At 41.7% G+C, this 17,521-nt stretch overlaps 1 protein-coding gene across 1 annotated transcript; it reads right to left on the bottom strand.

Moving 5' to 3' along the window:
• Window positions 1-708: 708 nt before the first annotated feature.
• Window positions 709-16,153, bottom strand: LOC119884734 (melanocortin-2 receptor accessory protein 2A-like). The gene is made up of 3 exons (XM_038695059.1): window positions 15,876-16,153; window positions 14,435-14,534; window positions 709-2,710 (listed from the first exon to the last, which is right to left on the bottom strand). Exons 1-3 carry the CDS (start codon window positions 15,994-15,996, stop codon window positions 2,254-2,256), a joined length of 678 nt encoding a protein of 225 aa, XP_038550987.1. The 5' UTR covers window positions 15,997-16,153; the 3' UTR covers window positions 709-2,253.
• Between the last annotated feature and the right edge of the window lie 1,368 nt (window positions 16,154-17,521).

Below are 17,521 nucleotides of genomic sequence, written 5' to 3'. Positions count from 1 at the left end.
CTAAAAATAGTCCACACCACATAATAACCCCCTCAAGAGTCCAGGGGCCTCTTGAGGGGGTTGAGAATATGTACATGGCAGCAATACAGAGAAGGGAGAAAATACACTCCTTCTGGGATTCAGTTTTATCGATACAGAGCCCATTCATAACAGAAGTTATTGCTCTTTTCAAACCGAGCAGGTCTAGACCGTACCCTGTACTATTTGTGTTCCTTTTTGTGGAATGACTGAGCAAACAGACCCTTAACCTTAATATCTGTTTTATCCAGTAGCAGAATGCCCTCCCTTAAGCAGTTTGCTTTTCTTTTTGTTTCCATTTCAGCTATTTTACTCTTATTTAGGCAAAAAGATTAGTTTAAATTGTTATTTAATAATTCCACATTTATTTATTTCCGGGGACATTTATTTCCCTGCTGTTTTTATTTCCATCTGTTATATTTAAATGAATGGGACGTTGTTATTTAACAGATTCAGACCAAATCACCAAGACCAAACACTCTCTGAGACCGACATGCAGTACCTATTTTATTCTAACTGCAGTTAGTTATTTTCATTTAAGGGTCCTTTACAGACACTTAAGTACTAGGACTGTGTAGGGCTGGACAATAAAACAATAACAATAATTATCGCAATATAATTTTTTTCAATAACAATATAACAAATGTTGAATAAATATTCAATAAATCTTTGATTTTATTCACCTGAAAAATAAACTAATTAGGACTTAATTTTTTTATTAAGATTTTTATTTTGTTGAGGAAAAAGGACTGATAAAAGCTATTACTTAATTTACTCACGCATATTTGTTGACAAAGATTTTATCATAATAGTTTTGAATGTTCTACCTCAGATTTGTGAAGTGATCTGCTGTTTGGCCTCAAGTGATGACTATAAACCACAATAACCATCAGGTTTCTTCAACTTTCACTCAGGAGCTAAAATCAGCCCTTAAACTCCAAAGCATTAACGATTTGATACTTATCGTGATAATTATCGATATCGAAAGATATGAAACTTTTTATCGTGATAACATTTTTGCCCATATCGTCCAGCCCTAAGTCTGTGTAAAGTCAAAGTCAGGTCTTACTAGTTGTCCTGCTGTTGTTTGCACTTCCTTGACTCTGCAACTAAATATCCTGGTGATTAAATGTGGGCTGTACAATGAGAGTTACTACCTGCTAGACGTTTCTGTCTCACCTTCAACTATCCCATTCAGTAAATCCTATATTTGTAAAACCTAAAGGACAGTACCCACCCAGGTCAGCCTGTTCACCTTGCTGCCTTCTGGGATATAGAGGTTTCAGCTGCTGTACCACCAGACTGCAGAGCAGCTTCTTTCCTCAGCCTGTGAGACTCCTCAACTCCACTATAAATAAATGACATGAAACCTTTATGCTTTGCACATTGACATACCACTAACTTGTTTAATATGAGTAACTGTATTATGTTTTAATATTTATTTTTATTCTAATCTAGTTTTAAATATTTGTATATATGTACCTTGGATCTTGTATGGATAACTTAAAGGTTCAGCGTGTAAGTGTTAGCGGTATCTAGTGGTGAGGGTTGTGAATTGCAACCAGCAGCACCGTGGTGCATTCATGATGGTCCCATTTACCGAGCGGTGAAGTCGTTCTTCTGACTTCAGTGTGTGTTCATGTGCTCTTAAGTCAGAATGTGGAATCAACATGGACGCTGCTACAAAGATGTGTTGGATTAACATTATCAGAGCATATAAACAACACGCATATGTTTAGTTCACTGTACATGAACAGCAAACTAACCTTTATAACCACATTACATGTATATGCAATATGTGATTTTGCACAAATCAAAGTTCTTTTTATTTCTTGATGTCCCATGTACACTATTTCTATTTTTCAATAAAAATTTAAGGAGGAAAAAAAGATTCCATCAGTCACCGCTCACCCCTCCATTTGCAAGCGAGCTAAATAAATTTTATATTTCTCTTCTTTTCTTACTTCTAATAAACCAGTCGACTGCTAATACTAACGCTACTTCTTCTTTTTGGTATGAATTCATCATAGTGACGAAATGCGCTCTGTAGAACTGTTTCTCCATTTGGGCTACTGTGGAAACATGGCGGCGCAACATGCCGAGGGCCTGCGGTGTATGCAGAAGGTAATGAAAACATAACGGTTCATTATGTAAGGTCTGCAGCTTTTCAGACCAACTAAACACAGCATTAAAGACATTGACGTTTGATGAGTAGCTGCTCTCAACTCTCCAGGCTTATGTGAAATTCATGTGTTCATTATGGTTCCTACTGCTCTGATCCCGCCCCTCCAGAATGATTGGCAGCAGTGGCTCTCCCAGCAGTAGGTCGTCCTCCCCTGCAGTTGAGCTCTGCTCAGAGTTCACACAGTTGGGGATGCTGAAGTGGGCCGGCAGGATGTATTCTTTCTCCGTCCTATTACCTGTCACTGCTAGCTCCTGCAGGAGTGTCCCGTCCCCTACTTCTAGACTGCTGCTGGGCCTCCTTTGGCAGCCTCCTGATTCTCCTACATCCACACCACCGGCTGTGGTCCAAAGGGCTCTGGAGCTCACCTGAGCTTCAGTGGAAACGTAGCACTGGAAGAGAGAGCAGGACGAGGCCAGAGCACTAGGGTGGGAAGGAGGGGCTCCATTGTTGAGGTTGGTGTCCATGTAGCCAAGCAGACGGGGCTGCTTCTCACATGGCTGACCGCTGCTGCTTACATGGAACAGAAAAGACAGAGAGATTGGCTCTGAATTATTTATCGGACAAACATTTAGATTGTTATCTAACATCTGGGAAGCTTTGGGCAATAGTGGATACAGATTCAATGAAAAAATTATTGAAGGCATCTTCAACTTTGTTTGTGTTATTTGTAATATGTCCATTTATCTTACTTTCTAAAAGTTGTTTCCTTTTTGTGTCCTGTCCTACAAAGTTTTTTCAGTTGGTTCCAGATTGTTTTAGAATCCCCTTTTGCATTTTCTATTATAGTCAAGAAAAATCTGCTTTGGCCTTGCGTATAGCTTTAACAGTTTTATTCCTCAATGTTGTAAACAGATTTTTAGCACTAGCTGACTTAGTTTTAATTGCACTTTTTAACGCAAGATCCCTCTCTTTCATTAGTTTGAGTATGTCAGAGTTCATCCAGGGAAGTATGTTTTTATTGTCTTTGTGTTTAACTTTACAGCTAAAATTTTAATTGTTCTCTCAATTGTCGCTACAAAAGATTCACAGTCCATTTCACAATATGTGATCCCAGTCAATCTGCTGGACAGCACTTTTAAATCCTTCCTGTTAAAATCACCAACAATAACCACACAGTCAAAGTCAATACAGATTATAGACAGCAGTTCACCAAAGTCATTGAAAAAGTTTGCACAGTATTTAGGGGGCCTGTAGATATTTAGAAAAATAGCTCGAGAAGAGGAATTCAGCTGAAGAGCTACATATTCAATAGAAGCAAAATTCCCATAAGACATCTTTTTGCATTGGAGGGAGTCATTAAACAAAATGGCAACTCCACCTCCTCTCTTATGCACTCTAGCTTCACTCATGAAACTGAAGTTGGGAGGGGTAGACTCGATAAGGAGCTCCTGCTGCAGCTGCACTGTTATCTTGGTCCAACCAAGTTTCAGTTAAAAACTTGAAATTAAGATTGTGAGTGATTATAAAATCATTGATTAAAAATGTTTTTCCTGCCAAAGACCTAACGTTTAACAAAGCTAATTTTAGTGTGTTAAAAACATTATCTGGCCCACTTTTTCACAGGCTGCGGCTGATGAGGAATTAACACTAAATTTGCAGGATATGTTGAGTGCTTCCTGTTAACACATTCACCATGCTTTTTCTGTTACCTATCAAGACAGGGATGGAGAAGACTATCAGCACACTGGGCCCCGGCTTGTCCTGGGAAGAGTCATGAGTGCTATTTTCCTTGTAGCCTGGACCCAGCACATATCTGACAGACCTTACTGGGCTTTTTCGCCATTGCGGAGCGGGAGGACGGGTTGGGCGTTGGGCGCTGTATTTGTAACACGTGTTAAACCTGGAGGACTTAGAACCAGTGGTGGAGGTGGACGGTGAGTGGGGGTTTATAGTAGAGAAAATGGGAGTGGAGCGAGGGAAGGTGCGGGGAGTAAATGTTGTCCAGGCTCTAACCAGGTCTTCCATGTGATCAGTGAAGTCCAACTGGGGGGAGAGGGGAGAAAGGGTGTCTGGAGATAAGGGTGACCTGGATGGGGATTGGGGGGGTAAAGATAGTGAATCCTCACTGTTGGTTTTCAGTGAGGGAGGTGGAGGCTCTTCCTCTTGGCTCAGATGTCTCCCGTGATCAGAGCTCTCTTTCGGCGGGGGCTGAGGTGGCTCTCCTTCAAGGTTTCTGGCATGTTGTGTTATGTGTTCTTCTTGTTTAGATTCCTCTTGTCTCTTGTCCTTGGCAGGGAGAACAGATGAGTGATGCAGAAAGTAAAACAGGTTGGAGCTGAACAATTTTACTCCTGACTTGTTAAGACGAAGTCCATCTGCCTTAAAAAGATGTCTGCGGTCCCACAGAAAGTAAAAGTTTTCGATGAAATGCACTGAATGGACAGCACATGCCGTTGAGAGCCACGTGTTCAATGCCATCAATCTGCTGAATCTCTCAGCTCCTCTTCGGGTTGGCGGTATAGGGCCACTGATAAACACCTCAGCATTCAAAGAGCTGACTGTGTTCAACAGATTATTAAAATCCTCTTTCAACACTTCAGACTGTTGCTTCACAACATCATTGGTCCCAATGTGCAGTGTGATGTTTTTCACAGTAGGATGTTCAGCCACGATATGCAGGATTCTTTCTGCCAAGTCAGACACCGTATCCTTCGGAAAGCAGAGTATTTTGGTGTTCTTACTGCACATGCTTCTTACATCATTAACAGCAGAGTCACCCACAATCACAGTTTAAAGCCCAGTCGTTAGCTTTCCCTGCAGACCAAGATTTAAGTTTGATTCTTTCAGTAATTTTTCAAACTTCAAATTGAAAGGATGACATTGCGGATACAAGCTTTCTTGTGGAGGATCTACCTGGGCGGATAACATATCTCATCTGGCCTGGGAACGCCTTGGGATCCCTAAGGAGGAGCTGGAAAACATTGCTGGGGAGAGGGACATTTGGAATACCTGTCAGGTCTGCTGCCTCTGCAGGCCCAAGAGTATGCCTCCCTCTCTCTGTGTCTCTGTGCTTAATTGCAGGAGTGGAGACAGGTGCATGGGAGTCAGGTACCAGCTGCTCATCATCTACCACATCAAGCCTGCCTGTATATGTTGTAGACTAAACGGCACAGTCAGTCTCACTCCTAGGGCATTTCTCATTTCCCAAATTTGTGCCTCCTTAATCCTCGAGGTGCATTTTAGGAATTGAGATGTCCTTCAAGATGGCGCACTGAGATTGACTTGAGGATATGGATTCAGTAGGCTTCGTTTTATGTTTACAACTTGAACTCTAGTGCCAAAGTTTTCCACGTTGGCTATGCAACATAAAACATTCTACGTAGTCAGCATCTGTACAACATGAGCGGTGTGTCACACTGTGGGCGTGTCTGCTCTGTTTTGGTTCTCAGTCATGTTATTTGTAGTCTTGTTAGTATCTGTCTTATAGTATGTTGAGTTTTGGGTTCTGTCCCGTCTATTGCCCGGTGTCCAGTATCTGTTATATAGTTAGTCTGTGTTTTGAGTTTCAGTTATTTCTTGTGTCCAGTTACTCTGTGTTCCTGTGCTGGTTGGTCTGTTACTGTCTGGTTGTGGGGTTATGATCCGTTTAGTCATTTTGACTTTGAGCTTTCTGCTTTAGTTTCCGGGTAGCCTTGTTTATTATTTCATTCATCCACATCTTACTTAGTATCTGTCTTGTCTCATATCTTAGTTCTTTGTCCTGTACCTTCGTTCATGTCTTTAGTGTTCACTCCTGGTCTGTGTACTTCTGTGTTTTGTCCATGTCTATCTGAGTTCTGTTTTACCTTAGCTTCTGTCTGTGTTCCTTGTTGGTGTTAGTTTATTTGTGATCTGTCTGCTTGTATTAGTTTATTTATATTACTCTGATGTTTAGTGTTGGTTTAACTTGTGTTTTACATTACATTACATTTACTCATTTGGCAGACGCTTTTATCCAAAGCGACTTACATTTGAGGAACAACATACAAGCATCAACAGAGCATCAACTACAGATCTACAACTGACAATACATACTAATAAGAGCAGCAATAAATACTAGTAAGAGCTCACAGTACATATCACATCAATGGGGTAAATATCTAGGGAAGGAAGTAAGAGTTAACAAAAAGTGCAATCAATACAAAAAGTGCAATCAATACAAGATCATTGTAGGGGATAGACAAAGAAGAGCACAGGAAGTGCATGTTAGAGGTTAGGAGTTAGAGGTGTTATAAGAGGAAGTGTTCTCGGAAGAGATGAGTTTTCAAGAGCTTCTTGAAGTTAGACAGGGACGCCCCTGCTCTGATGGCGTGCGGTAGCTTGTTCAACCATCGTGGTGTCACAGATGAGAATAGCCGGGACTGGGATTGCTTTGTGTGAAGTGATGGCAGAGCCAGGCGGCGTTCGTTGGAGGAGCGTAGCGGCCGAGAAGGAACGTAAGTTTGTATTATGGAGTTTAGGTAGATGGGTGCAGACCCAGTAGTCACTCTGTATGCAAGCATTAGGGACTTGAATTTGATTCTGGAGGCCACGGGGAGCCAGTGGAGGTCACTGAGTAATGGAGTGACATGAGTCCTTTTGGACTGATCAAAAACCAGACGCGCTGCTGCGTTCTGAACCATTTGTAAGGGTTTCACCGCACAAGCTGGAAGACCTGCTAGGAGGGCATTGCAATAGTCGATGCGAGAGATAACCATGGCCTGTACCAGAAGCTGGGTGGCGTGCTGAGTGAGGTAGGGCCTGATTTTCCATAAGTTGTATAGAGCAAAGCGGCATGACCGAGAGACAGTAGCAACATGGTCTGAAAAGGACAGCTGGTCATCAATCGTGACACCCAAGTTTCTCACCACCTTGGTTGGAGTGATGGTTGCGGAGTCAATTTGTAGTTTGATGTTATGGTGGATAGATTGCTTGGCTGGAATGACCAAGAGTTCAGTCTTAGAGAGGTTTAGTTGAAGGTGGCGAGCCTTCATCCATGCAGTTATTTGTCTGATAGACAGTCCGTGATCCGCGCCGAGACAGTGGGATCACCTGGCAGGAAGGATAGGTAGAGTTGCGTGTCGTCTGCGTAGCAGTTTTGTCCCCCCCTCCCCCCTCAGTATCTGCCTGCCTGCCTGCCTGCCTGCCTGCCTGCCTGCCTGCCTGCCTGCTAGTCTCTGTTTTCCCTGTTGTCTCTCTGCCTGCCTGTGTCTCGTTAGTCTCATGTCTGTCACCTGTGTTGTTCCCGCCCTGCTCGTTAGACCCTGTATGTATATATACCTGGTGTTTCCGTCTAGTCTTTGTTGGGTCATTGCAGTGTTTTGGTGTGAGGAGAAGCTCTGTCTGTCTTTGGATAGCTGCCTGAAACTTGGTCTGCCAGAATTTAGGATTTCTGTTTGGATAACCTTATTTTGGACTCTGTTTTATCAGCCGCTCAGCCCGTAAGCGTGCTCGCCTTTTGTTGCTTCAATAAACCCTTTTTGAACTATACCTGCTCCGCTCTATGTCCTGCGTTTGGGTCCACCAACCTGTTTACCCTTCTCAACCTACCTCACCACACAGATCCTGATACGGTGTTATATTAAATAAATAATTTTTAAAAACGTAGAATGAGAATGCTCTGATGTTTGCCGTGGTTTCCAGTTTAGCATTTTACAAGGCTGATGGGAAGGTCATTAGTGTGGCAGGTACTGCTGTTGTCACTGTCCTCTGAGTATATAGGAGCCTACGCAGAAAGCCATCGGTTGGGTCTAGACCACTGACTGTACATACATGTCATATACAGATTATATACAGTATTGGGTTTTATCCTAAAGAAGGCAATGTACCAAATGCAACTTTCATTGGCAGCCTGCGTGACATTGATCTGATATTTAAAACAGGTCTATGAGTAACACTGAGTGGATCAGAGTTTTACCAAGTGAGATATGTCTCACATGATAAAACTTGGCAGAGCTTAGATACATGATTACGTATCTAAGCTCTGCATTCACACTCAGTGATTGCTCAGTAAACAGTATCTTTCCTCCTCTAATGGCTTCCGGTTTTCTCAGATGTACCATCCAGCAGGCAGAGTAAATATTGACTCATTCCTTTTGGATCCTCTGATAACCTGAGCTCTAAATAAGCCAGCAGGACGGTGCCCTCCATCTGCGTTAGCTGCCAAAATTGCCCAATATAGTGCTTTTCTCCAAAAAAAACACAGCAGCTCCAGCAACACTGTCTTGGACTGACCGAATGAGCTCTTTCTTACCATAATTACATATTAATACTATAATTATAACTATTAATACTCACACAATCACTTCCTCTTAAGTGATTGTACCTCCAAAATAAAAGCGCGAGTGCAACTTTTTTTGCACCAATGGTTTATGACAAGTTTGAGAGCTTTTACTTTGAAGAGTTCTGAACAACATTCAGAAGAGTCTCTGGCTTGCTTGACACACCTCTGAAAAAGCATTCAATTGGATTCCCCTGAATTTCCTCAGGGAAATGAAAATAAGCATCCATAGTTTTATGAATGCGGATGAAACCCTGGAACGCACAAAAACTGCAGCACATGCTTTATTGTGAGCATGTGAAAAAGTGTCCTTTAAAATCAATTTGTTTAACAAGGGAGAAATAAAATACCCACAGTTGGTTGGAATCGATCTTTTCAACCTTTCAAATGGGAGCCCCGCACAGTACCGACTGAGCTAAACACGCACACAAGTACACAAAGATTTGAAATATGTTTGACTTTGTTCTGACCCGCCATGTAAGGGCTTGAAAAAAAATCCCCCACCCCAGTCTTTGGTTTAATTGATCATTACAAACATTTTGTTTCAAAAACTCCATGAAGCACCCCAGATACTTCAAGACTCCCAGCTTTCCTTTAGTGATGCATGCTAGTTTTTCCACAGCAACACATGTTGATAGATACTGATAATAAATATTGACTCATACTTGGTTTGTTCAGATTTTCCCATCCTATACTGATTGCTCTCTTAGCTTGTGAGAGACGCAAGCCTAGTGCACAGTCACTCTTCTTAGTAATAAAATCAATCGATTTATGGTTTTGTTACCTGGTTAACCATCTCCAGAAGCACATTACGTTCCCATAAGCAGTGAAAGAGTGTTCCTTTTAAAGTAAATTACATTAGCCTTCCATTGTTGTATAGATCCATTGTCCTGCTAAATCCCTTGTTTTCCCATATCAAACAACAAGCATCTTCATCGTCATCATATATATATATACACACACACACACACACACACACACACACACACACACACACACACACACACACACGAGGCCCAAAATATATAGTGGTTATATGATGACGATGAAGATGCTTGTTGTTTGTTATGTGTGTGTATATATATATATATATATATATATATATATATACAAAATCTGGAACATAAGGAGTAGGTTAGCCGTTCAGCATAAGTTACCATGCAGATCTACTCCGGTAAGAATTGAACCACAGTCGTGAAAACCCAGGGTTAACCCCGAAGTTACCTGGATAAGCTCAAATCCTGCTTTGTGGTACAGTCCCCTGGACACTACTGACTGAGCTAAACGGGGACCCAACAGTCTTTTTCAAACTTATTTGCCAACCCCTTTGCCTCTGACCTACAGCACTTACAATGAAACAACACAACAATGGCGGAGATACTGATAGATATTCAATGCTACCTTAGAACTTCATTACACTCTTACAACTACATTTCAACACATTCGTTTATAGCAAGACTGCGTGACGGCAATAACTCAGTTTCAACTACCACATCGGAGCATCTAAGCCCGTCCCGGTGAGCGTAGGGGAGACCTGGGGCAATTGTAACAAGAGGCAATTGTAAGATCTCATCAGTCTTTTTTTTGATGGCCATTCTGTTGTCTAACATTTGATATCTTTGTCAAGTATTAGTTATATTGTTTCTAGCTACCAGGGTAGCTTGTCATGGGGTGGTACAGTTGGGGGCAATTGTAACCCAGAAACCATTTAAACCAGTGTCTGGCTCAGAAAGAACATCAAAATATCTGGTTGGTTTAACTAAAGAGTGAACACCCATAGTCAGCTGAGACAGTGCATGTCTTTATGCATTTGAAGAAGCAGTCACTATTCCAAACCTTTCCAAAACTACTTTCACTCATTGAAAGTCTTCTCTAAGCCTGCGAAGGATATTTAGTACCCTTCTATTCTAACATTATGAGTAAGTCTGCCTCCCCTGTATTTTAAAAAATGTATTATTTATTTGTGCAAACTGGAAACAGACAACATGATATACATACAACAATATGAAACATAAGACGATAGGACAATTAAAAATTAATAAATAAATAAACGATACAAAACAACAAAAACAAAAAAATCAACATGCATAGTTACATTTTTTAGAACTTGTTTTTCCCCTTCTGGTGCCCACCATCCACCCCTCCTCTTTGGAGGACAACTTGTTTTTATTTATATTGATTTAAAGATAAAATGGGGAAGAGGACAATAGTCCTATTTTACCATAAGAAATAATGATAAAATGTTTCTACTTCTCAGCTGAATAATTGACTCTGTGAACACTTTCCTAATGAGTTTATGGTCTCAGTCGCTAGTTTCATGTCTTCTTTAATACAACATGATGATCATTTAGTAAATTAGGGTCCTGTTTATAGGAAAATAGACCAGAAAGCAGAGTATGCTTCAGGGCGGGACTATCTGTGATTCCTAAGTCATTACCATGGCAATCTGTCAATCAGGCTATAGTGACTCGTACCCTCGGCACTGTGTAAACTTAACCAGCGGCGTTGAAAAAACTTATTAGGAGTTGACTGTTCATTTTCTCTGAGTACATTTAGTTTTAAGACTGTTGCTCGCTAGACAAAATTATCATCCCGGTTAAAATGACAGTTAACGTGAATTACAGATGCACGTAGCTAAGGAAGCTGGCTCCACAGTCTTTTCCAGATATGGTCCTGTCCGGTGCCGCTTTTTGCAAAAACTCAAAACGGCAGTCCACAAACCAACGGGTGACGTCACGATGACTACGTCCACTTCATATACACAGTCTATGCTCAGATCTAACCCTGTCACTTTTAGATCTCACTAAAACTGTCCCTCATCTAAAACCCTTATATTGTCCCACTGACACTGTTCCTCCTCGCCTCTTTAAGGAGGTTAAGGAGACTTTTGGCCATAAATAGTAGTTTGGCAGCAGGTGTAGTTCTAACATATCTAAAACATAAACTAACATATTTCAAAGCAGCAGTTGTGGAACCCCAGATTTAAAAAGTGTACAAGCTTCCTTGTACATGGTATTTTTTAGATTTTTCAAACTCTGCTCTTAAATGCTTAAACAGCTTGTTTGTAGTCCAGCCTTTACCCTTTCATCCCTGTGACGTCACAGGAATGAAAGCTAAATGCACCTCATAACGCTCACCAAGTAGCTAGTACGACACGCCCTCAAAAACAGCTGAGGAAAAACAGCGAGCTGCAGCACACAGCTCTCCTCTCCCTTCCAAACACTAGCTACCCTCCAGGCAGTCAGTGGACATAAAGTTGTTCCTGTGATGTAGAGACAGAGCTCAGTTAAAACTTTATGGATACAGATTAATAACTCACCGCTCTGAAACTCTCGCTCCAGTCCATGTTGCCGAGCCGGTCGGCAACACGTACGGCTGAACCCGAGCTGTTTACCGGCTTCTCGCTGACCCGCCCTTCTCTGCTTCTGATTGGCTAGTAGTCCTTAACTAGGAACTGAGCATGTGCAACTCCCAACAAAGATCATTTAGAGACAAGATGTATCACTCCATAGATAAAACTAAGCCTACTGATTCCACCTCTGGACTCTGGACTTTTTTTTTTCTCTCTCTCTCTTCAACAGATGGATTATGCAGCATTTCTCATGCTGGCATTAAGGGATGTGCTGCAGTGTGTATTGGTGTTCCATCAACCTATGGACGCTTTTGCACTTCCCCAGTATCTCCAGGCAGAGGACATTTAGGGGAATCACATTTTCTGACGGCTCTTTCAGAGGTGTGTCAAGCAGGCTACAGACTCTTTTAATGTTATTCAGAATTCAGTAAAAGCTCAGTTCACCTCCAAATACAGCATTACGGTAAACAAGCTTCTTGCACTTTTATTTTGTAGGCAAAACCACTAAAGAGGAAGTGATTGTGTGAGTAACTGTTGCTGTCATGCCTGAGATCTATTTCAGCACCGCTATCAAAGCATTTACTTATTTATATTTTTTGCTGCTATTAAAGCACCGTAATCTGGCAGTGGATCAGATATTGTTGGCGGGCAGTTTGGGCGAGGGTCCATAATCACAGAATGAATGTGTGTCCCTCAATGTTTGTATAAACTTTATCTAATGTGTGGTTTATAATGGACTGTGGTGCAGAAACAGTGACAGTGTTTCACACTATTGGCTCACATTTTCCATGTTGTCTGTCAGTGGCCAAGTCACATTAAAATATGGTTTTACTGAATAATTAAGTAAATATCATTTCTTAATAAATGTACCTAAAGAAACTAATTTCTTGACTGGCCACTCTCTGCTATCTCAGAAAAGACCCCTTTTGTGCTGTGTCAGCCACCGTAGCTGTCCTACGCTCTTTGAAAGGTCAGGGGGCAGCAGTAGACTGGATAGATGGTTGCAATTCACAACCCTCACCACTAGATGCCACTAAATCTTACACACTGAACCATTAACGATTTTTAGTCAGTCTTACAAATGCTACATACTGTATAAAAAAATCACTCACTGGTTTAACTGCTGATAGAACGTGTCTGCACTGTGATGAGGGATCACAGTTAGATATTTGTTTTAAAGGTTAAGGCTGATGTTGTTCTATATTTGTCTAATAGTCAACAAATCCCATTAAAGACCAAAACCAACAATGTGTACAGTAGGTCTGTCAGTGCCTCCTGACTTCCCTATCCTGTCTGTGGCCCTCAGACCTGATAAGCCAGTTGGTTCCCGCTGAAGATGTAAAGCTATAAACTGCTCATGTCAGGAGTCCCCGGCTGTGACCCCTGTGTGGACAGTGTTCGACTGTCTTTATGTTTTGGTTGCCTGCTGGGAGCTTGATGTGTTTCTGTTTCTCTCTCTCTCTCTCGCCCTGCCCTGCCCTGCCCTTTCGCTGCACTGCCTGGGATCTATGTGCGTGTCTGCTACGGGCCCCTATCACACCTGAACCACATCCTCATCAGCACACCTGACCAGTTTCTGCAATCTGCCACGGCTTTATAGGGGAGGCTCAGACATCCAGTCCCTGCTGGATCGTTGTGAAGTAGGGGTAAACCGGGGCGAAAGTAACAAGGCGATTTTCTCCGAGCCCTGACTACATTTGCAGTCCAAGCTGTGACAGCACCTTCAGCACGCAAACCTTAATGGAGCTGCCAAATATCGTATGATTTCGTCATCGTTTCCCGCGGCCATCTTCGGAAAACTGTTTTTCGAATTACAAGTTGTGTCTCTCGTTTCATGCGTCACAGTAATGATTGATCTACAGGTTATTTAGTGCTTTAACACACCCTGAAGTTTGCCCTGTCAGAGTTTTTCAGTGTAAAAATAAATCGTGTTTATATATCAGGAGTTCTGCTAATGTGGTGACTTTGTGTTGCAGCATGTATTGAATCATGTTTGTATTATACCAACAGAATAAGAATGAGGGTCAGAAAAACAGACCGAGGTCTGATTCAGCCAGATGTTTTTAGGCACATTTTGTTGGATAGAAACATGACTATTTTTGCATTATTTTGAGAATTTATATTTATGTAATGGATATTCATTTTCATATTGTTGAAGAAATGTGTTATAAAATGGATTGACATTGCCAATAAAAAACACTTTGAACAAGTATACGGTTGGGTTACTTTTGAAACATGGTACTTTCGCTCCTGCTCTCCCCTAACGCATATGTCGTGTCACACACCAGCCTTTCTGAAAGTCTGTGCTTGTTTTCTGATCGGTTTGTGAACCTGTGTTCTCCTCTGCCTCAGACTGGCTCTGTCAAGCCTCAGTTTAGCCACTCGGCCAGAAACACCTTGTCTGCCAGCCGCCTGGACCTTTTTCCCAGTCTGCCGCCTGGACCTTTTTCCCAGTCTGCTCAGTCCGTAAGCCTGCCAGCAGCCTCTCCTTTCCCTCAGCCCAGGATTAAGGAAGGAACCCCTCTCTCTGGCCCAACCTCCCTGCACAATTCCCTTTGTTCAATAAACTGTGTAACCTTAGCCGAGATCTGCGTTTAGGTCAGGTACATGTGGATGTTGTGGTGCTGCTGCAGTGACTCACTCAGGATGTGGAGCTCCAGTCTTTGCCAGAAGCGTGAGCAGAACAAACATAAAGATGACAAAGACAGCCAGGCCAACCCAGAAGCCGATCACTATGGAGTCTACAAAATAACAAAACAAGAAACAGGATATGATAATCATGATGACAATACAACCTCATTACAAAACTCATAGTCCTAGTAATCATGGTACTGTAAGAGGGATGATGTACAAATATTAAATTAATTACGTGTAATATTCCACAAAAGTATAGGTAACAGCACAGCAGACATGTTTCCACAGGACTATTGTAGAAATAGTCATTGCCATGCCCTAGAAAGTTGAATACACATACAGTAGTGAATATAAACTCACTACTGAGTGACACAGACACACTATAAAAGAGTATATTATACTGTGTATGTGAACATTGCCTTGATACCATGGGACTTGGGGACTGAAGATGGCTTAATAAGGATGGCAGTAATGAATAAGTGATAGAACTACCAATCCAAAGGCTTTATTTGGAAACTCAGAAAATGTCATGGCAGCCGATAGTTTGTATTATGTATTATCTTGTAGGTCATTTCTGGTGAAAGGGCTGTACTAGAGGAAAGGCCGCAGGATCACTGAATTAAGTAGGATTCGTCCTCAGAGGACAGAATATTCACAGCAACTTTCATGGACATTCAGCCATAACATGTCTTGTCTAACAAAGCCGACAGACTGATCTGATGGTAGAGTTCATGGAGGGTCCATAATGGAAACCTGAAGACCTGAATATACTAATAAAGAACATGTGATGTGATTTTCCAGAACATCTACTCAAAGGCAGTGGTGGAGGAAGTATTCAGATCATTTACTTAAGTAAAAGTATCAGTACTGCAATATAAAAAATACTGCATTACAAGTGAATGTCCTGCATCAAAAATGTCACTTAAGTAGAAGTATGAGTATTATCAGGAAAATGCACTTTAAGTATCAATAGCATCACAATGCAGAAAAATGGCTCCTGTGAGTTGTATTAATATTATTGGATTGTTATTAGGAAGTGGAGTTTATTGTAATCATCTTATATGATGTTGTGTAATCTAGTCTATGTTTTGTAAGCTCATCAGATGTTTTATCTGTAAAATCTTACTCTGTAAAACTAAAGAAGAAGAAGAAGTATTAATTGACATGAAATGGAAAAAACTCAAGTAAAAGTACCTCAAATGTGTAATCAAGTACAGTATTTGTTATCATAGTTTGATATATTATAACATCAGCACAGGGATGACAAATGCTACAAGTGTCCTATGCTCATTTTGTCTGATGAAGTCCGTATTATTATTATCATTATTATTTTCTACATGAAGAAACATGCTTCTGAAATACCTGAGCTCGCGCTGCAGTAAGCCCGTCGGATCATGTTCACTAACTTCACATTAGTTTTACAGAGAGACACACAAAGGGATACTCACAGCGGTCTGCCTTCAGCCCTTCGTAAGACACCGGCTCCTCGTCGTCATAATATTCATATGTCCATTCGTAGTTCGGGACTGGAAACTTAGCGGTGCCGTTTGGACCGTCAGCGCCAGACATCTCAGAAAGAGAGACAGCTGTGGACCAGACTGAACGAGAAGCTGGAGGCGCTGGGATTCAGCGAGTCCTTCACATGGACACACCATCCGCTGCTGAGTCTGTGCACTGCAAATGTGTGCTCGTCCGGTTTCTAATGTGCTAGAGAGGATTCTATTATCCATAAGCACTAACATTTGGATTTGGATTATTTGCCAATTTCATAGTATGCAAATCCCCTGCCTGCCTGTCCTCAGATGAACAGCAGCATTACAGTTAGTAGAGGAGTAGAAATTCTTCAATATCCTTCAATATCCTTCAATAGACAATTTGCCATTTTTGCATAGAATAGTTGAAGCTCACAAAGTAAAGTTAAAGTAATTCAAAACTACACGCTCACTATTCATAGGGGACAGCTACAGATTTAGAAATACAACCGTGTGCCTTGTGCATTTGACCGCAAGTCTCATTAACAACACACCTGAGAAAGGATTTTGCATCTCTGACCCATCCCTGGCAGCCTTCGGCAGATCCTCTATGTCCAAGAGAGACATCTGATCGTGTGCCTGGTGGTCACACACCATCCACCTCCGCGAGGAAAAGATTCCCTCTATGGGCTTGAGGAAAGGAGAGAAAAGGTGGAAGGAACAGTGACACCATCCTGGATGGCTGTAAACCGCTCTGTCACTAGAAGAGACGGAGAAACGTCACATTGTCATACACAGCTACAAAGCCTTCTGGATTTGTAAAGTATTTTGTGTAAAATCAATGAAAAGTGATGCAGTTTAGACCAGATTGACCGCTGCTGTGCTGAACCAACCACCTGAACCTATTCTCCTAAAACAGAAGCACAGATTAATTTCTAAACCACACTTTTGCCACTCAACACAACGCTCTACATCTGGCACAATCTTCATGAATAAATTCTCTTGTGTTCACGTGGAACACACTGCCATTCAAAGTGCCAAACTTTAATGTCAGACTCCTCATGTGCAAACACGTGTTGCTGTTTGTTCAATAGGCAATCAGAGGGCCACAGGTGAGCTCTTCTGTTTTGGAGCACTAGATACCAATATAGGAGGGAGAGGCAAGTGGAATAAGAGGAGGATGACGAGGAAGAGCAAGACCAAGGAGAGCCATAGAATCTGATGAAAATCGGGCCACCACGGTCTGACATTGAGGCAGGCTGGGCAGAGAGTACAACCAAACTGTAGCAGCATCCATCTGCATATTAATACAGTACTCAATAATTACTATAGTGCAGTATTGCAAGTGGATACTGTAAACAGAAAGTTTTATGTATGCATGAGATTTGGATCCCCTTACATCTATTGTACATCTCTTCTGCAAATAATGGAAGATGTATGTGCAGATACAGGAGCTTCTCAGGGCCGGACTCACCATGCTAGGCGAGGCTTCCTCTGGCCAGGGATAAAATTGCCTGCAATGATGATGAGGTGCTGAGGCCAGACCCAAACAGGAGACCTAATTTCTTTTTTCTATAGTTTGTTCTGTTTGAAGAACTCTTTACAAATCCAATTGTTTGCTC

This window comes from Micropterus salmoides, unplaced genomic scaffold (assembly GCF_014851395.1).
Source record: "Micropterus salmoides isolate LMB-PRFRI ecotype aquatic unplaced genomic scaffold, ASM1485139v1 Ms_hic_scaffold_3638, whole genome shotgun sequence".
Classification (NCBI taxonomy): domain Eukaryota; kingdom Metazoa; phylum Chordata; class Actinopteri; order Centrarchiformes; family Centrarchidae; genus Micropterus; species Micropterus salmoides.
The sequence above is the reverse complement of the archived record's forward strand: the minus strand, read 5'-3'. Positions and strand labels throughout refer to the sequence as shown.